At 32.1% G+C, this 20,825-nt stretch overlaps 3 protein-coding genes across 9 annotated transcripts; 1 reads left to right on the top strand and 2 right to left on the bottom strand.

Moving 5' to 3' along the window:
* Positions 1 to 1,407: 1,407 nt before the first annotated feature.
* On the top strand, positions 1,408 to 4,870 carry LOC101217053 (uncharacterized serine-rich protein C215.13). Of its 6 annotated transcripts, XR_004218223.1 has the most exons (4): positions 1,408 to 2,140; positions 2,495 to 2,683; positions 4,192 to 4,274; positions 4,383 to 4,870. XR_004218223.1 is itself a non-coding variant. In XM_004146662.3 (2 exons), exon 1 carries the CDS (start codon positions 1,518 to 1,520, stop codon positions 2,127 to 2,129), a length of 612 nt encoding a protein of 203 aa, XP_004146710.1. In that variant the 5' UTR covers positions 1,408 to 1,517; the 3' UTR covers positions 2,130 to 2,140; positions 2,495 to 4,870. The 6 variants fall into 6 exon arrangements, 1 of the variants encoding a protein (XP_004146710.1); XR_004218224.1 differs by lacking the exon at positions 4,192 to 4,274; XR_004218222.1 differs by having other exon boundaries at positions 4,192 to 4,870.
* A 3,786-nt stretch (positions 4,871 to 8,656) lies between these two features.
* On the bottom strand, positions 8,657 to 9,668 carry LOC101205285 (hypothetical protein). The gene has a single exon (XM_004146692.3). The coding sequence runs from the start codon at positions 9,610 to 9,612 to the stop codon at positions 8,812 to 8,814; it is 801 nt and encodes a 266-aa protein (XP_004146740.1). The 5' UTR covers positions 9,613 to 9,668; the 3' UTR covers positions 8,657 to 8,811.
* A 4,262-nt stretch (positions 9,669 to 13,930) lies between these two features.
* Positions 13,931 to 18,882, bottom strand: LOC101217449 (protein OS-9 homolog). Of its 2 annotated transcripts, none has more exons than XM_011657410.2 (8): positions 18,615 to 18,882; positions 18,279 to 18,358; positions 16,646 to 16,849; positions 15,864 to 15,935; positions 15,595 to 15,710; positions 15,019 to 15,085; positions 14,819 to 14,928; positions 13,931 to 14,462 (listed from the first exon to the last, which is right to left on the bottom strand). In XM_011657410.2, the coding sequence occupies exons 1-8, from the start codon at positions 18,697 to 18,699 to the stop codon at positions 14,312 to 14,314; spliced, it is 885 nt and encodes a 294-aa protein (XP_011655712.1). In that variant the 5' UTR covers positions 18,700 to 18,882; the 3' UTR covers positions 13,931 to 14,311. The 2 variants fall into 2 exon arrangements, with proteins under 2 accessions (XP_011655712.1, XP_004146712.1); XM_004146664.3 differs by having other exon boundaries at positions 18,279 to 18,355.
* Between the last annotated feature and the right edge of the window lie 1,943 nt (positions 18,883 to 20,825).

Here is a 20,825-nt window from a genome sequence, read left to right as displayed (position 1 = left end):
AAGAAAAGCGTGAGGGAGGTGGGACCCCAGTCCCATGTGAAATACTCAACCCAAAGTTTAAGGTTAGGGGCCCACTCCACATAAAGAACAGATGTCCACCTATATTATTTTATTTATTTGAAATAAACAAGAAAAGAGAAAAAAAGAAAAGTGGGAATAATAAAATCGCCCACGGGAAACCATATATAGGGGCTAGGGGGTACGTGGAATCCAGATGAGCTGTGTGAGTTTGGTATTCTTAGTACGTGGCATTTTTCTTTCCCCCCTTCCCTTCAAACTGTCTCACAAAACGCCTCCCTATTTTATCCCACCCTTTTTCTTTAAAATAAAATAATAAACTAATTAATACTTTTTATTTTTATTTTTATTCACTGCCGCTGCCCATAGCTTTTGTAATAATACCCTTCTCTCTCTTCAACTTGGTTTTAAACCCTAACCCTACTCCTCTCACTCACCCTCCTCTCTCTTTCACTTTTCATTTTTCTTAAATGCCCTCCTATTTTCCCACTTTCACAATTTTCTCCCTTTCTTATATTAAATGAAACCCTCCAACAAACAGCGGATTTTATATTTTTCCATTTTTTCTTTTTACCTCCTCATCACTTTATTTATACTATTTTCTTTTCAAACCAAAATGTTTTACATCTATCTTTCACTCTAATTTTAATATACATTCTAATATCTCTTCCATTTTCCCCAAACATTTTATGAAAATTTTATTTTGGTTTGTTTAGTTGGAGTTTTTCTTTTTGTTTTATTATGTTTTTTTTCTTTCAAGATAGGGGTATAATAGACATTTTATTTATTAAAAAGTTTCTCTTATATAGCATTAATGCTTCTAGAGTCTCCATTTAATTTGACTCCGCATGATTTATTAGACTTTTTAACTTTTTATAATATGCGGTTGTAACATCACAACGGTGAAATTTTCCGAAAGTGCTTTTCTTGAGGGAATTATTTTTTGGGGAACCCGACTTTAGAAAATTCTTACGTGTATAATATATGAGCAAAGTTAATTGATGAATGACTTTTGAAGCATTGAATACTTTGAAATTGAATGGGCAACAATATTCAATTATTCAATTATTCAATCTAGAAATTAATTAAAATTTACGAACGTAAGATTAAAGAGAAAAATCGTCGAATTTACATACTTAATTAATATTTCGTGTATAAATGGTGTCTTCAAGCAATGCTTTCAGTTTCATTCCAAACAATATTAAACTTAAAATTATTAATTAAGAATTTGCTAATTACAGTGACTACAGAATCTTCCACTCTCCTCCCCAAATATTTTATTGGGTGAGATACAAAAATGAAAAATGTATACAAGTATAGGGGCATATTTGCAAATCGTCAAAATATCGTGAGAAATTCGGCCCACTCCTTCCCATAAATACATGGCTCGAGTAAAGCTAGGTTTGCCAATTTGAAGACCCAAACACGGGCTTGAAGAAAATCCCTCTTCTTCTCTCTTTCTCTTCTTCTTCTCTATTTTTGTTCTGACTGTACCTTCAATGGCGGTTTCTTCTAGAAAATCCAGCGGGCCGGTCCTGAGGTCTCTTTCGCCTTCTGGGAGATTCTACGGCTCCTGTTCTTCTTATTCCTCTTCTTCTTCATCGGCTTTTGCCTCTTCCACATCAAGCTTTTCCACCAGAAACGCTACTTCCTTTTTCCCTAGATCTGTGTCTCCTTCTCGTGTTAATCTGCAAGGATCCTCTTCTCCGTCCGCCTCATCGGTCAGATTTTCACTGGACCGGTCCATTTCTCCGAATCGCCCTATCTCTGTTTTGTCTCGTGCCAGTGGGAATCATCAAGTGGTGAAGAAGCAGAGCCAACAGAAGAGGACCTGCATGTGTTCTCCAACCACACATCCTGGTTCGTTCCGGTGTAGTCTTCACAAAGGCGTTCAGTCGCAGCCTTCTACTCCTTACTCTTCTAATCGGCTCAACGCACGGCGATCGGCGATGACGAACTCTCTGGTTAGAATTGGAGGAGTTGAAGGCGATATATTGAGGCGAGCCTTGGCGTCTCTCATCCGACCTTCCTCTCATAGTCAAAGACGCCGAGTGGATTTCTGTCCAAGACCGAGTCGTCTTTCAATTATGTCGAAAGCTGATGATCTGTGATGTAGATTTTGGTACGTTGGCCAATAACCTCTGGTTTATTAATCTTTTTACCTCTTCTCTGAGTTTTCAACGACGAAGACGGCGGATTCAACCACAGGTTCGATGGCAGGGATACAGAGTTGGAGGCGAAGCTTGAGAATCGAGAATTGGATCTGATGGCCTCTACACTACAACCTCATTCCCGGAGTTGAACTAGAAAACCTATAATTTGTGTATATACACCAAATATATATTATATATGGAAGATAAATACAGTTTCCGCGATATTGATAACAATTCGTGGAGCTTCTGAACCCTAAATTTTCACCAATTTCAAAATCAAACATTAATCAAACTCTAATTAGTCATAGTTTCTAACTCTACAGGTCTTCTAATTTCAAAAGGCATGATTCAAATTTATTTGCGTCTTCATTGTTGTTACGTTTGTTCGTTCCACTCGATTCGTATTGTTACCAGAACATACGTGTTTGACGTTATTTGGTTCAGCGTTCATCATCTCCTTCCTTCTGCTGATCGTCAGGTTCAAATTAAAGCCGTTATACGTTTAGTCAAAGGTAAAGTATATTTCCATCTTTCTTCTTCGTATTTCCCCTGTTTCTTTAAGTTCTTTGAACAGTTATTCGTAATTTCTGTTTGTTCTGTATACAGACTATGCAATTGCAGGTTGAATTTTGTGATCTGAACGTAGGATTAACGTTGGATGAAGTTATGAACAAGGACACACTTGATGGAACTCTTGACACAGACTGAACAATTAAAATTCAAATTAACTGGGACCAAATCATGGAGTTTAAATTAAGTAAAATAGTTTAAGAGTTTGAATAGAATTAAAGATTTGGAGACAGGTAAATTGAAAAATATGGATTGATGATTGTTGACCTGTCAAGTTCTAAATCGGTGGAAGGAACTGACTTCTCTTTGCCTATGAAGAATCAATCCAAATCAAATCCATATCGGATGATCATTAAAAAAAATAGAAGGGTTGGGATATTGAGAAATTGATTATGAATGCGGCATTTCAGTTGAAGAATGTCCCTTTGAGAAAGGAAGAGCTGTCTACGTAATTAGGAGAGGATACAACTTTTTGGAGGAGGAAATTATTAAGAAAATGAACTTAAAGACTAAACTTGAAATTTGGGCTAAATATTTGACTTGGTGTTACAACAAGGCTTAGTTGTATTCAAGTTGATATCATGGTTTCAGTTTGATATGGTTTGGTTCCATCTATTGAAAAAGCCAATACCAAAGTTGGAGCCGAGTTGTTTGTTCTTTATTAGTACAACAGCCATGTGGGGTCTCTTCAACTTTGACTTCCTGGTCCATTGGAGTGAGATTTTAGGGGTGTGGGGGTGTTTGGGCCAAACGAGTTGAAGGTAGCTAGCAAGTGTGGAATTATGATCTACAGTTTATGTCTTACAACTAGAAAGCATCCGTGTCGATGTAGAGTTTAGAATTCTCTAGATTTCATGACAGGTAACTTCTAGGATTGATATGTTTAAGAGTTAGAGAAAGATGACTTATGTATTCGATCGGTGGACGGAGCGACTAAGGTAACATTAAAATTGGGGCTTGTGGGTAATTGAACACAAAATTTGTTGCGTGGGGAAAATTGGTACTCAACTTGGAGTGTGGGGATGAAGAAATGAAAAGGAAGAAGAGAAGGATGGGACTCTAAAATGGTTGAAAAAGGAAGTAGGCACAGGCAGAATACGATAAGGGGTGACCATAAGAGTGAAAATGAAAGGCATGTGGCCGTTTTCTTTTCTCCCAACCCATCATCATTATCGTTATTGTTATCATCATCATCTTTATTCATTTTCAACATTTTATTTCTTATCTTTTATCCTTTCAAACTACTTGAAAAAACAATTAAATCAATTTAAATGTAATAGTTAGGCAAATGTTGGTCATCCATGAATCCTTCCACCCACACTTCCGTCCTTTTTTTAAAAAATGGTATTTTTGGAACCAATGTTTAATTTGTCACTTTTTACGACTTAGTCTATTTCATTATGCATTTGGGCTTATTTAGGAATTTATGATTTTATTGTTGAAATTTTAGGAACTAGTAAAGATGGTGGGAAGAGATAATGTGTGTACTTACATATTTAATTATTGTTGCAAGACAGATGGTGTGATATGGTGGTGAGTGACATGTATATTATATAATTTTAAATAATTTAGGGAATCAATCATAAAAGATATGGCTGATATATTTTTCAAGTAATTTCATTTTCTTTTGTATTATATTAGGTGGGAAGAGGAGCGAAGAACCAACCGAATCCACCGACTTATGACCTTTTCGATATTCTCACTACCAGATAACAGTTTACCATATCATTTGGTTACATTTGTCTGGAATGCCATTGGCAAGGGCCTGAAGGGGCGGTGGATGGAGTTCATTACGTGGAGGTTGAAATCTCACTTTCAATGTATTTAAACGAGTATACCTTTTGAGGGTTTCGGGTTAATGCTTTTGATTTTAGTTTGAAGTATTTTAACCTATTTAAAAGAAGAGAATTTTATAGTTGATGGTACGTATTCTGGTGAATTATATTTATATATCATCCGTGGGTATTGCTTGAGAGTGTGCATTTGATGTGGTGTTGAGTCCCGACTATGTATTTGGATCATATAAATCAACTATGTTGCCCCTAAAATTGGTTTTTCTTATTGGGTGTGAGGTTGAAGTTTTTGTTAAAGTTTGTCTTAAAATATCAGATCTATATTTGTTTATTCAACTCAGGAATGTGTTACTAATTTTGGATTACATAATAATTCTTCTAAACCCACAATATTTAGATTTCAAGTGTATTGCCTTGAGCATATTGTTTCAATATTTAGATTTCTTAAAAGAAAAAAGAATTCAACCATGTATGAGAAAGACAATCACAAGACAGTTTTATTTCATATTCTATTCACAAAGATGACATTCTTTCAAGACAGTTTAATTCCACCCTCGAAAGAACATTTAAGCTTAAATCTTTTCAATTTGGAGTACCCTTATTACATTTCATTTTATTGAAATTTAACAAATTCCAACACAACATAGTTTCTCGAATCATTTCTTCTTAGCCCTAATTTATTTTTAATTTAGGGTCTAAACAGACCTTCTTAACAAGCCAACACTCAGAGAATATAACCTCCCGTTACCATTCGGGCAAAGAGAAAATGGTTTTGGTTTTTTAGTTCTCAATTTATCAACTCTAAACCCAACAAAATTATCTCACGGCTTTGCATTTTGACCTCAAAGTGCGTACTTCTAATTTCCATGAGTGTTCTCTCTTATCTCTTACAAATCATTTGAATTTTGTTCCTTTTTTTCTTTTATCTCAATTATCGTATAGAAAACAAATGAAAATCTTAGTCTAACTAACATTTGCAAATTTTGTCTATAATTCTTCTTAAACCTTCTTAAAGTTAGTCTCATTGCCTTGATCTTTTCCTTCCCTATTGTCTTAAAGAAATTGTAGTATTTATTTTTTTTATTGTTCTACCTCTATTAGGGTTGTCGTTTTTGATCTTATACAACTTTATGTAGTGCCATGTTTGAAAGAAAGTGTGCAAACTCAAGCTTTCTTTAGATGTACTGTTGGAAGCAATGTTATAAACTCATAGATTCGCGTGAGTTTAGGGAGATAATAAATATTCATTCTTACAAATTTAGAAGCTTCATTTACGTTTATAGGAGAGGGTCTTTTTAGAAATAACATGAAAATGACTATCATATTTAGAGGGAGTCTAAGATTTTGTTCACTAGTAGTTAAATTTTATCACCATAAAAATTAAAAGCTATTCAACATATAACTACTATATTGTAATTTCTTAACTTTACATTAGTGATTTTTTTTTTATATACTATTTTATCTTTATTTGTAGATGATATACATAGTAGATTTGTGTTTATTTTGTAAGTTTGTTATCTACCTTAGTGAAACATATTTAGTGTGTGGCTTATGACATTCTAAGTTGGAAACATCTAAGTTCTCATAAGAGGAGTTCATTCCTCGAGAACATGCATCTTCATCCATGTATAGTCTTATCTTGAAGGCATTGTGATACATGTGTATGGACCTCATTCCCCCACACATTATATTACTTGTTTGACATTGACTCTTCATTTTGTATATTTTGTTCTAAGTTTGCTCTTTTAGTACCAAACTTTTCCCATCAGAAAACCCATCCAATCTGAATCGTGTGTCCAACATTCAATCCACTATTCTCACGAAATATAAGTTTTATTTTTCAAAAAATTATGGTGACTCACTAAAATCTGTTTGGATGCCAAGAAAATCAAACATTGTCTCATGGAAAATCTGTTCCATCATCATCATCATGTGTTCCAGCTGGTTCCATTTTTAGCCACTACTTAGCTTTCTTCAATCAAATCTCATGTGGTGATGACATTGATGCATTGATATTCCTTTTCCTTTTTCTGTTTCTATATTTTATATGTTTTAATTTGAGTTTAAAACAAAGGGCTAAAATCGGGTTTGGTAAATTCCTTCTTTTGATTCATTAATTATGTGGTGAGAAAGGATTTGGAATTTAGTTTAATTAAAGTTTATTTAATTAATGATAGGACTTAATTATAATTTTATTTTTAGGGAAATTAACCAATTTATTGGAAGTACCATATGGATCTTTCTCTTTAATTTATTTAATTTATTCTCATCAATTTGTATTCTAAAAGTAAGAAATAAGGCATTAGCCACCACACCAACTTTACATATTTGGCTTTTGGACTCTATTCTATGACTCCAAAAATCTTTTTTTTTTTTCTAACCAAAAATATAAACATACAAAACTGTATTCATTGAATTTTAATTGGTCACGACCTTTTCTACTTTCAAATACGTAACATTTTAGATATAATTGAAATTTAATGACTAATAATCTAGTCACTTTATTTCAATTTTTGTTTTATTGTGAAAATATTATTAAGATTTAATTATATTTTCTTTTACGCATATGGATGGATAAATTAATCCAACATATCAAATTTATTCATATATTACAAAAATGAGGTGGTTTTGTTATAACAATTTGATACTTTGTTTCCATAAGATTTATGATGGTGGGGACTAAATTGATACCAAATTCCATTTTTATCGAGTGATGTTAGTAGACTTGACTTTCGTTTCTCTTCTTAGAGACGATGTTTTGTGCTAACCTATGTTAATTATCCTAGCATAGATACGGTATTGAGTTTAATGACTACGTAATCTAAGCACAAAAAAGTAAAGACATTTTTTATAGAAAAATATATCATTTTTTATTTATTAATTATATAAAGATTTTATTTTTCAAATATCATTAATTACATTATGTCCCATCAATTAATTTTTGAAATATTCAATTCTTTTCTTATTGGTATATTTTGACTTTATATTTTTATTTATCAATTCATTTAACGTATAATGTTTTCAATTAAGTCTTCCTTCATTTTAGAAGACTTTTTATCACTCTACATTCCTAGCTAAAAGTTAACCACTCTACTTTGAGATCTCAAATATAATTAAAAAAATTATAAATCCACGTTATATATTTTTATCATAATCGTTAGATCAAGTTAATTATTTTAGTCTAATTAACTATTATCTATTTGAGCTTAAGTTCAATTGAGCCCAAAACTAAAGCTTAATTTAGCTCAAATGTTAAATATGATCAAAATTCATGTAGTTGGGTCTATGAATTTTCTTCTTGGACCAATAAAGCTCAAGTTCATGAAGTCCATAAAAAGCTCTATAAATGAGGGGACATAAATTTTTGTATCTAGAGAGAATTTTTGTAAGAGCCAAGAGATTACCACCCTTAAAGATTGAAATTTCTTTAAAGATATATATTTTCTTCTAAGACTTCAACTTCGAAAACATTATATGTTACGCTTTCTCAAATCAAACATACACATTCAACCAAGAGAGAATTAAAGGAAGAAAACAAACCACATCGACCAAATCAACACAAGTTCAACTTCATGAATTAACTTTTTTTGTAAATCTTGCGTGCACAACGTTAGGATAACTAAAAAGATAAATTGAGTTTGATTTTTTTTTTTTTTTTGTAAAATAATAGTTTATCAAAGTTTTTCCCGAACAAAATAGAAAATTTAAAGAGAGAATTGTGTAATTAAACACATCTATTTATTGGTTGTGTAATTAAACAAAGTTAAAAAGTGAAAAACCTAATTAATACAATAATATATGTCCATAAAGTCCAAAAATAAAATAAAAATTAAACGTTCCGTTTGTTTCATTTGAATTACCAATAGGAGCAACTGCATAAGGATTTTGGACCTTGCATGTGGGCTTTAATAGGCTTTTTTAGTGGGCCTGTAATTCAGTGATTCGTTTTTAAAGCCCACTCTAAAACGCATTGAACCTTGGAATTCGAGTGTGAAATTGAAAAATAGGCAACGTTAAAAACCACAGAATATTAATGCCATCAATTCTATATATTTTAGCATTAATCGCAACAAAAAGTTCACATAAAACTATATAATAAGTTATTTAGATCAGAAAATTGTATATATTAATTCCAAATCAATTAAAAAAACAAGCTTGTGTTGTACAAAAAATTCAATAGACAACTTTCATTTAGTTGCATTGCATTGGCATTCAAATCAAATGCACACATCACATATAAAAAGAAGAAAAGAAAAAAGAGAAGAACATTCATGAATTCAAGTTGGCTTCATGTCATAAAACAACGAAACCCACAAGGAATGGTAATCATCCTCACTTTCCATTCTTTCCCTATTACACCGACAACAAATTCTTGGGCTTCCATCTCTTCCATCCAACGGCCCAGATACTCTTGGGCTTCGACTTGGAGGAATCAGCCTCATCATTCTCCCTTGTGGCGGCCCATTCATTTTTGGGCTTTTGTTACTTAAACTCCAATCCGATATTCTCCCATCTAAAGGCCCAGACGTTCTTGGGCTTCTAGTAAACATAGGCGGCAGCGGCGACGGTGACGGCGACGACGGCGCTCTCTCTTTTCTATCCAACGGCCCAGATAACTTCAAGCTCTTACTACTCATCACGAACTTCTCGTGCGTTCTATCCAACGGTCCGGACAGCGACACGTGTTTACTCCGTCGTCTCGGGGGTTTGAGGACCTCCTTGACCTTAACCTTAGGCTCGTCGAGGGACGAGGGGGGTGGCTCAGGGGAAATGATGGGCTTCTCCAGGGCGGGGGAGGGGGAAATTAGGCGGCGGAGACAGTTTCTGAGACAGATTTTGGTCTTGAAGAAAGCGGAGATGAGGGGATTGTTGAGATTGGGTTGGTGGGTGTGGGATTTGGCGAGTTTGAGAATCTCGAGGCGGTGTTTGGCGATGGAGATGCCGATTTTCTGAAGAAAATGGTGGTTGAAACGAGGAATGTCTTCGGGTTTGAGGGCATTACGGGCAAAGAGGAGACCGTATTCATAAGTGTAAAGTGGATCGAGGCCGGTTCTTGAGAGCCAAGAGAACCAGTCCATTGGAGGAGACAGAGGATGTTTGTTTGATGAAAGCTTTAACAATGGCTTTTACAGTTTGAGGATTGTGATTTATATATACTGAGAGAGAGAGAGAGGAAGTGTGGGGAATTAATTATTATTGGAGAAAAATTAAGTAAACATAAATATTTTTTTTCCCAATGTTATGGATTTCGTTTTAATTTACTTTTTTTTTTAAAATTGTTAGAAATAGTAAAAATCAACAAAATATTTAGGTGTTGTTTTTTTTTTTAATCTTTTAATAGTTTTTTTAATGAAATATAATTATTTTTAAAAAAATCCCTTAATTTTTTAGTTTTAAAAGGTTGTAATTTTATCGTTTTGAATTTTATTTTGTCTATAGGGTTAATTGTCTTTTCATTATTATAACTTTCATTGCTCTTAAAATTTGAATTTCAAACTATTTATTTACCAACATAATGGAGGTTTTAATAAATGTATTATTAGATAAAATGGTATGAAATTGGGTAGTAACATTTAATGGACCACAAAAATAATTAAATTAGATGAGAGTGAGGGAAAGAGAAGGTGATGTTGGTGTATACATATACATATGTTGCTTTCCCTATGGATCAATTATTTTATGTTAATTTTGGAAGTTTATTCAACATTCTAATGACCATTATGCCCCTCCCATAAATATTTTTTTGGAACCCAACTACAAAATACATTTACTTTTCAATCTTATTTTTCATTTTTTGTTTGCTTTTGTGTACTTTGAAAAAGATGTCATGAAAAAATAATACTTCAAAAAATTAAAAAGACCCACTTGTTCTACTCCTCCTCCTAATCAAATCTATCTAGAAAGTAACTTAATATAATTCATAATTACTTTGTTTTTAACCTTTAATTAATAATGACAAACAATACATGAACACCAACATGAACATATTTCAATTCGTATGAATCTCAGTTACTTCAAAAATTAAAAGAATAGCGACAAATTATCAAATGTTGAACTAGTGGAATCGAGTTACTTTTTTGTAATGTATTGTTTAAATAGCGAGTATAGAGAACATGGGTCGAGAGGGGCGTCGTCCAATGAGAATAAGAGAGAGAGATGAGTATGAGTTTTGGGATATTAGAGGGGAAGTCAATATAAGTGGTTAGTGATTGGTGTTATTTTGTTGGTAGGGTAGGGGTTGCATGTGGATTGATTCACAAGAAAGGAATGGGTTGGATGTGTTTATTATATTTTGGTTATAACAATGTATATAGGATGAAGTCAGAAATGTTATTTATTTTGGGGGATGCCATATTCAATTCAATGCTATCCATAGTTCAACTTTTATTTACACTCACACTCACATTACAATAATGATCCAACCCTTTCTAACACTCCAATACCAATTCAAAACCCACTTTTCCCTACCAATATATGTCACCCTCTTAATTCATGATCTCTACTTATTTATTACTCATAATCAAAGTTTTCAACTACAATTTATTGCCTTTATTGTCTTTTTTTTTTCTCTCTCTCTCTCTCTTTATAGAAAAGCCTTTTATATATATTATGTTGGGTATTCATTTAAGATTTTAGATTATTTAGTTGTGATTTAATATAAGCAAAAATTACCTATTAATTCTTGTTTTCAAGTTTGGAAGAATATGCATGTTACGTGTGTGTTTTTAGTCATGTGAGTTTATAAGATCCATGAGTTCTTTTGATTCTTAAGTTTTTTAATTTTTGTGTTTTTTTCCAATTTTACATGTGGTGTATTTAATAAATTACTTGAGAAAACTTTCAAACAGGTTACTATTTAAAATAATTAATAATAGTAATAACAACAAAAACTCATAGGACTTTGTTCACACTAATTTTAAAGATCTAATTGGAAAAAAGGATTGTTAAATATTGACCAAATTATATATCTTTTAAAGATGAAGCATTAGCTAATTAAAATGAATTTTCAACATAAATGAATTGAGAGATGTCTTAACCATTAAACTCAAGTCATAGTTACCAAATATCACTTTTAGCCTAATGGCCAAAATAAACCCAAATGGCTAAAGAATAATAAGTTGTTTTGGTTGCCATAAAAAGAAAAATACACCATTTTTTTTCTCACTTTTGTAATTATTTGTATTTATACATTTCCTATTATATGTGCAGAGCCAATCAAGGAAAATAATATTTGGGTTGTTAGGGAAAAGTTAAATAATGTTAGAGAGATTTAATTAATACAATAAGTACTTATTAATAAATTCAATAAACCTACTACCACAATTGCTGATATTAAGGGCTTAAATGCTGCAAATGTTGGGAGGGTCTAGCTTTGTGGCTCAACTTTTAAATAATTTAATTCTTAATTGTTATACATGCATCCTACATAAATTAAATATCATATTATAAAGACAAAAACAACCTAACAAACTAACCTTATATAGAGCCTTGTAATAATGAAGATATATATATATAACCTACTACCATAAAAAGTTATAAGAATATTTAGAATAATAAAGATTATCAATACCTTTTTTCATCAAAGTCAATATTTGAGTCTCTTTCACTTTTTTTAGGGTTTATGGTTTATTGAAATAAATTGTGTTTCTTGCATTGAACTCATGGATTTACTTTGAATATTTTTAGTAGTGGAAAGTCTATAAAATCTTATTATAAAAATGTGTAGTTGGAATAATAATTTAGATATATTTTCTTGACTTGGTTAGTCATTTAATGGAAAAGTAGTGGGAAATTGTTTAAACTTGTTTTTTTGAAAGCATACTGATTTATTGTCTTGATATAGAACATCAACATCTTTCTTTTTCCATTTTCCATTTTGCACTTTTCTTTCTCTTTTCTCCTTCTTTGCGTTTTTTTTTTCCCTTGAGGACTAGTGGGCTATGGAAAGATTTCAATTCTTTTCTTTTTATTAAAAAGAGAGTACAAATCTGAAATTAAGTTCGAGCATATCTCACTTCTACTATAACCCGAAAAATTCGATTAAAATAGATTCAAATAAATAAAATTTTATGGAATGAGTTAGTTCATTTCACTCGACATAAATTTTTTTATTTACTAATCTTACTTCAATATTGAAAAATATTTCAATAATGTTTATATATATTAACACTTTATTTATATATATATATAAAAAAATTGATTGTGACTCGATCAACCCAATCCAACCTAACCTAACTCAAATGTTTCACGGTTGAGTTGAGTTCAATATTTATCGCTCGCCGCTCGAAACAATTGGATTGAATCTAAATATATTTTCCAAACCTACCAAATCCAACCACATATATCCTAAATAAAGATCTAGAACTGTCATATAAATCTAATATGAAATTAGATGGAAAGTCATCAAACCATAAATCTAGTAGAAGTAGAGTAGGGATAAAGGAATACACTGAAAAAGAAAAAAACAAGTTTTTTGGGATCTAAACACATAAGATAAAAGCTACCTACATATTCAAACCAACTAATTAATAGCTGCTTGAATTAAAGAAATCCTAATCTATCCACATATATATATATATATATAAAATAATATCAATATGAATAGACCCAGAAAAAAAAAAATAATTGCTGTTAGGAAGATGGTGGTTGAATTATAGGCTGAGTCTATGATTTTGACATTGAAAGACCAAGAAAAAACCACTTGGATATTGCTACAAAAGTTTGGGTAACATTAAATTGAATTTTGCTTTACAAGTAGAGATTGCAATTTTCCATAGCACATGCTTTGGAGGAAAGCTGTTGGGCAGATTGTGGAATGAAAAGACCACTAGTGAGGCATATACATTTTGAGTGGATACACCATATACATTTTAACTTTTCAAAATCCATATTCTATTATAAAATGACAGATTTCTATTTTCTTTGCAGCAGGAAAAAATTCTTTGTAGTGTAAATAGGAGACGGGAACGAAGAATATATTCTCTGCCTCGTTAACTAGCCTCTTTTTTTTATATATATATAAATATTATATTTAAATCTCAAATTTTATTATTTAATGGTCAAATAATTGAATATGTTTTGTTATGAATAGAAAAAAGAAAAAAAAAATTATAAGATATAAGCAAAATATTGAAATAGACTATAGAGAGTTAGATAAATTTTCTATATTTTGCTTCAATATTTTATCTTCGTCCCTCTGCTACATATAATATAATTTAATTTAACCATTTAGTTAACAAAAAAATTTAAAATGGGAAAATTTATCCATAAACTACACCCCACAAATTGTGTAGAGAGTTCCCTCGATTTCAAATAAAATGGAGAGCGGGAACGAGAAGGCCATCCCAGCCTAGGGACATATCAAACCAGGTAGACCTTTATGAGATCAATACGATGTTTTTTGACTCAAAATAATGGTCTTCCAATTGTTTATAATTGTAGCAGTGATGTAAATGTCTCAATAAAAGCAAGCTATGAGAGTTTACCAATTCAAACTTTTCCCCTACAATAAGTCGAATCATTTGACAAATTAATAAATCCCATAAAAACAACTGCCATATCAGTACCTTTCAGGTTGACCTCAAATATGACCCAATGATACAACAGTCCACACGGAAATTTTTCGTCCTGGCCTCGTGGGGCTTGAAAATCGATGGATTGATCATCACAGCACTGGTATAATTTGAATATGAAAAAGAAAAATCTACAGAGGAAAAAGCCTTGTTTGTAAGGTTAGTTTGGTTGATAAAACTTCTATGATACAAAGATATATTCACATTAATCTTCAGATTCATTTTTTGGATATTTGATGTCAGTAACCATGACAATCTCATCTGTTGATTCTTCACTCCTCTCTGTTTCCTTGTAATCATCTGGAAGCTCATTGCAGTTAATGATGTACCACACTGGTCTCTCTTCTTCAAATAACCTGCACAGTCGAAACAAAATGTTGAAAAATAGAAACAGAAACGAAAACAAAAACGATAAAATTAACATCTTGGTATGAACTTTTTTGAGTAGGGACAACTTTCGATTCTTTCAAGTTCCTATACTAGTTTCCCAACTCCCATTGGTTGGCGCATACACAATTAAGGGCTACTCAATTGGACTGTTCTTTAGAGTAGTTTGGTTCCAAGAGCGGGTTCTTCTTCTCTCGGCTCCCATCACAAACTTATGGCAGAAACGCTTGATTTTGTAGTTGTATATTTCAGGTAACAATAAGAAAAATGGATGGATTTGTGTAGGGAAATGAGAAAAGAGCAAGAGGAAGAGGGAGAGACGTACATATGCTTGCAAAGTGTCGGGCATCGCACTGTAAGTGCATACTTGCACGTTGATAGTTCTGTGATAGAATTGATCATGGCTCTGGGCGGCTCTGAGCAAACAAATCTAACCTGCAATGTAATTAAGAATCAAAATCAGCAATGGGGAAAAAATTAAAAAAGAAAAGAAGGTAATATAGTAAATTGTTAACTACTTTCTACCTCAGTTTCTCGTGGTTGGTTTGTGAGATCGCACATGGTTCCATTTGTGTAGTGATGGGCATGGTACCTGAGTGAGTCAGATCGGTCATTATTTTGAGAAATTGAAATTAGTTGTCTATGAAACAAATGATAGATCTTATAACTATGGCACAATTTTTGTGTATGACATAACTCAATGAAGCACCAATCTTACTCTTGCAATCTTCAACACATTTCATTATGACCTTACTTGAACAAGATCTGTTTTATAAGTTGTACAGCAGTTATTGTGTCTTTGAATTCTACTCATATGATCAATCAAACCTTTCTAAATTGCATACAAACTTTCAGTCTGTTTTATATGTGTAATATTTGACATATGTAAGAATTGACTGTGGAAGAGATACAAAGCCAAATCAAAAGTAGAATGCCGAATGAAGTTGTTTCTACTTTTTCATGATGCCTCCAACTTACTAGTTTTGAGAAGTGATAGAACTAGGGAAACTACAAGCTGTACAGAATGAAGATCGCTTTTACTATTACCTAAAGCCTGTTCATAATTTCTTTACTTGTAACTAAATGAAAATAAAAGGACACCTTTGGGATGCGTCTTTGGAGCGAGGATCCTTCAAAGTAGATATATCAGAGAGATTCTCATTGAGTTTAGCAGTTGCCTCTGGATCATAGACGCCCAATACAAACTCCTGAACTACCTATAAGATAAAGCGACAGGAACTTCAAGGTCTATACTACTTGACAAACATGATTTTGCGTTTCTTATTAAGCAATAAACCATGACAGTTGCCTTCCATATTCATAAGCTAAGATTAGAGAATTACATATAGGCATTAAGGAGACAAGACTACCTTTTCATCCTCCAAATGAAATTGTCTTAGTGCTTTCTGGTAACAAAATTCATATGTCCACCAACCCTCTTGCTGCAAAAAGAAGTTAATGATCCAAGGTCAACAATGTGAATTGTTCAGGACACAATCATCAAATGTTTTACCTAAAAATGCATATATTTGACCACAAACGACCTTAGTATCTAATAGTTTTAGTGTTGAGCGCAATAAAGGCACCTTGTCTCACGTATGGCCAGGCAAGCACATACTTCACTTGCATTTTTTGAACACATTATCTACTTACAATATATTATTTAAAAACCGCAAATGAAAAAACTAAGAAAATGTCTTTGGATCTTGTTTGAAATAAAATTGACTTTTCTTCAATCCTCATTTGATAACCCATTTGCCATTTGGTTTGTGAAAATTAAGCTTTTGTTTGATCACAATTTTGCTCACAATTAAGCTTGTGAAAATTTGAATTCTTAGCCAGATTCCAAAAACAAAACTATTATTTTTAGCTTTCCAAATTGGGCTTCAATTTTAAAAACATTTGTCAAAAACTCAAAAGTAGATAACAAACAAAAGGAACTTATAGGTGGAAGTAGTTTTTAGAAGCATAATTTTCAAAAGCCATAAATCAAATTGTTATAAATGGGGCTTTCGGTTGGGATGCCAATTTCTGAAGGCACACATTCAAAAACAGTGCTTAAAACTTACTTTTTGGTTAAGATATAATTCTAAAATGCAGATATAATAGTCACCAGATGCATGCAAAACTATATTCAGCAATAGATCCTAACCCTGACAAAGCATTGCTCTTTTAATGCCTCAAGCAGCTCATCTGGAGTCTTCAATTTGACTCGCTTCTCAGATTCCACAATCATGCTACTCATGTTCACTTGAATAGATGGCTTTCCGCTCTTGGACTTCTCCACCTTAGGCAAGTAACACAAGTAATTCTTTCCATTTTTATTGGGCATAAACACAGATTCCTGGTCTTCATCCTGCAAAAAACATAGCAAGTTCAGACCTATATATTCTAAAATTCTGAAGACAGATATCATACATTTTAGGGAAAGAAGATTTTGTCAGAACTTTGCGATAAGGAAAAGAGTACTGTAACTTGTAAGGCAGATGGAATTGTAAATGGAAATGTGCCTTTCCCCCACATCTGGTGACATAATACAGGCTCAATATCTCAACTATTCAAGTTGATGGAGAAAATTACCAATAAAACTTCATAAACGAAGGTGTTTTTAATTTGCAGTTACATTTGCAGCAGAATTTAGCACATATAATGACTTAATTATCAAGCATCTAAGTGATACAGAGCACACAAAGGCCACCTCCCTAATTCCTCTTCAGTCTTCTATACTGCATCTTAACGACCAGTCTCACATAGAGGCCATCTAGACGGTCCCAAAGTTCAAGAAAGCATTTGCATACCAAATATTCCTATTTGTTAGTACCAAAAGGATGAAACTGGAATTTTAATTTGCTTCAAATTTGGTGCCATGGATCATTGTAACTCAGAAACGCTCTCCTTATTTATTCATTGTATTTAAACATGCCAAACAAAATAATCAACTATCCATCTCCAAAGAAGCCATTCCTTATGTCTCTCTCTCCATCCTATGCCTCATGTTTCAAAGCCATTATGAATCCCCTGCTCATCTTTTTTTTCCATTGTTCTTATGCTTCTCGATTTTGGCATATTGTGTTGGAAGCTTTTGACAGGTCATTAGCTTGTTCTGATAATAATTTATCTTTATTGTTGGGGCATACTTTTCATGGTACAAAGAAGATAAGTTGGTTGGCCAATATTCAAGCTTTCTTTTGGACTCTATGGGGCGAGCATAATAAACGTCTTTCCAGAGTTTCTTCTTCAGCGGTTGATAATATTATAGATTTTGGTTCGATCTACAGCTAAGAATTGGGGCAAGACAAAGTGTCCTTTTAAATATTTCAGTCTTTCTTATCTTATTTCCAATTGGAAATCTCTTTGTAATGGTAATTTGGGGTTTTCCCTTATTTCATTTATTCAATGAAATGTTTCTCATCTGATCCCTTTCTTAAATCCTCTTTGTCTTGGAAAAAGAAGACAACTGAAGAATATATTTCACAGAATGGAATATATATTGTATAAAATAAAAACTAGGCTAACAGAGAAACCATAAGATGATAAATTCAAACAAAGAAACAACAAAATAAGATAACTGGAGAATATTATCAGTTTTGACTTTGTAAAGGCGACTATTATATGCTGGGTTACTTAATCGAGGATATCTGAAGCAAACTCATAACACTCTTTGAGTTAACAAGAGTGAGGTAGAGATGCCTAAGACCTAAAACATTCCCATCTATTACATTATATAAACGAACAGGATCCTATTAATATCAAGAATCAACAACTAAGTATATCAAAAAACTTACAGGATTGTAAGGCGAATTTTGTTGATGGAATTCAATATTGTATTTTGGCCCACGAGAGTTGCGACTAAATGTTCCACCTGCTAATCAACCATCAGAAATAAGAGAAAATAAAAATTCACACTAACAAGTAACTGTCGTTATAAACAAAAGCAATAAATATAAAGATGCTACGCCTCTCTACATATTGAAGTTTCAATTTGTGTTAAACAACCTAAGAAATATCACCCTCTGGAGTTCGCTAATTCCAATATGCGAGACATGTATTATCAAAGATTGTGCAAGATATCTATTTCGTAAGTTTTCAAGAAAAAGAAAATGAAGGAGAAGAATTTTTACCTAATTGAGCTGGGAAGATCTGATCAGCTAACGCAAAGTGGCAAAGATAACCAGCTAAAAGGATCAACCACAGCAATTGCGTCATGTCTGCGGGCTGAAACGCATGTACAATGGTGAAAACGAGGGAAGCAAAGTCTTAGGGTTAGGAATTTCAGCTGGGGGAGGAAGAGCGACGACGGCGACGGCGACGGCGAGAGGAAGAAGAAATTGGGTCTTTGGGTTCTACGGCCTTGTGTTGTCAATAGTGAGTGATGAACTTACACGTATGCTGACCAATAAGAAATTGACACCACATGTGAATGGTAATTGGAGTGACTTTCTCAAAAAGATGGGTTGGGTATGCCTTTTAATGGGCTTTGCAACTGGGCTTTGCTTCCCCTTGCCCCTGTTGCTCAACCGATTAACAAACTTCCTTAAAATAATGATAAATTTAATATTAGATTCAAAATAATTACGTGTGTAGTAATATTTTTAAAAAATTATAAATAAGGTAAAATTTGATAAATTCTATTAAATGATAGAAGTCTATCTATGTTGTGAATATTGGTCTATTGACGATAGACTCATATAAGTTTATCGACGATGATTTTATTATATTTGCAAAAAAAAATTAAATATTGTTGTATCCTTAATTATTATTGTTGAAATGGTCATCAGTTACAATTACTCCAAATTTTCATATCTAAGTTTTCGATTTTGATTTTTTAAAACAATTTTACCATTTTTTAAATTTAAATTCGATTTATTTTTATATACTTTCCTATTAATTAATTAATGTTGGAAGAAAATGCATTTGTTATGGGTGAGAAAATCTATTTAATAAAACTTTTAAAATTTTTAAAAATTGTAATTTTTTTTTTCAATTTGGATAGAGAAAATGTACATATTGTATTTTCTTTAGCTGTCACCAACAATAGAAAATTATGACTTTTTAGTTTAGAAAAATAGCAAATATATTTTTATATTGTTAGAACAACAAAATTGAAAAATTTGAAAAATAAATAAATGAACAATGTCTCAAATGTCCTTAGCAAATTTAAAAACAATCCTAAATACAATCGTTCATCTAAAACCCAAATATCATGTAATTAAATAACACATTCTTGTTGAATTTGTGCACATTTAGGTATTCAAAGCCGAAAAGAATCCAGTTTCACTATCTTCCACTTTCCAAAATTCCACCAAATCTTCAAAGTCTTCTGACGATTGGAGCTTCAAGCTTCGTCCTCCTAAAAACCTTCAAAGTCTTCGTACATTCAAGGCAAATCAAAAGATTTTCTCCTCAAAACCTTCAAGGTCAGAAAGAAAAAAATGTAAAGTGTAATATCTTTTTAATTTTTAATTATAGTTTATATATAAATACAGTTGTGAATATCAAACATCAACCACATACAAGTGAACGAATGATGATGAAGGAGATTGGCGCGGCTGGGCATGCAATGCATGAAGGAACAAGTGGGGCGCTCGACTTCGAATGAAGTAAAAGTATGGCTAGTGGCGTGCAACAGAGGAGACGTTTTCTTACGGCTTAGTTCTCAGTCAACAGAATGGAGGGAATGGCTACAAAGGTGGAGATCTCAACTGGACGGAGAACACTCGAACGGAGATAGAGGTGTCGTTGGCAGCTAGGATTTGGTGAGACTGAAGAAGATGATGAATAGTTATAATAAATATTACTATATTATTCTTTTCCCTTAAATATCTTCCTTTTCCAATTTAAATAAAACAAATATTTTATTCTCAATTAATTCATTCGAAAAAATAAATTTTGTTCTCAATTAATTCCTTTCAAAAAATAAATTTTGGAATATAAATAATTTGAAACGGTTAAATTTATGTTTGTCATTATTTTGGAGATATGAAGCAAATAACACGATTTTAGATGATGATAAAAATTTTAATAACACAAGTGGATAATTTTAGTACGATTTTAGGGATGATAAAATTTTAAATTCAAATTATTATTAACAATACCTATCTTTATAAATTTTTTAAAGCAATTTTAATATTTTGGCGGTTACAAATCAAAATTTAAAATCTATTTTTTAAAAACAATTATTGAAAATAGAAAAGAGATATTAACAAGATAATCCTAAAATTTGGAAATTATATTTGACGTCGTTTTAGGAAAATCAATCTAGCACGATTATAGGAGAGATAAAAAATTTCTTAGAAATAATCCTACAATTTTAATTTCAATTTATTATTATG

Source organism: Cucumis sativus, chromosome 1, assembly GCF_000004075.3.
Source record: "Cucumis sativus cultivar 9930 chromosome 1, Cucumber_9930_V3, whole genome shotgun sequence".
Classification (NCBI taxonomy): domain Eukaryota; kingdom Viridiplantae; phylum Streptophyta; class Magnoliopsida; order Cucurbitales; family Cucurbitaceae; genus Cucumis; species Cucumis sativus.
This window is presented reverse-complemented; position numbering and strand designations above follow the sequence as displayed.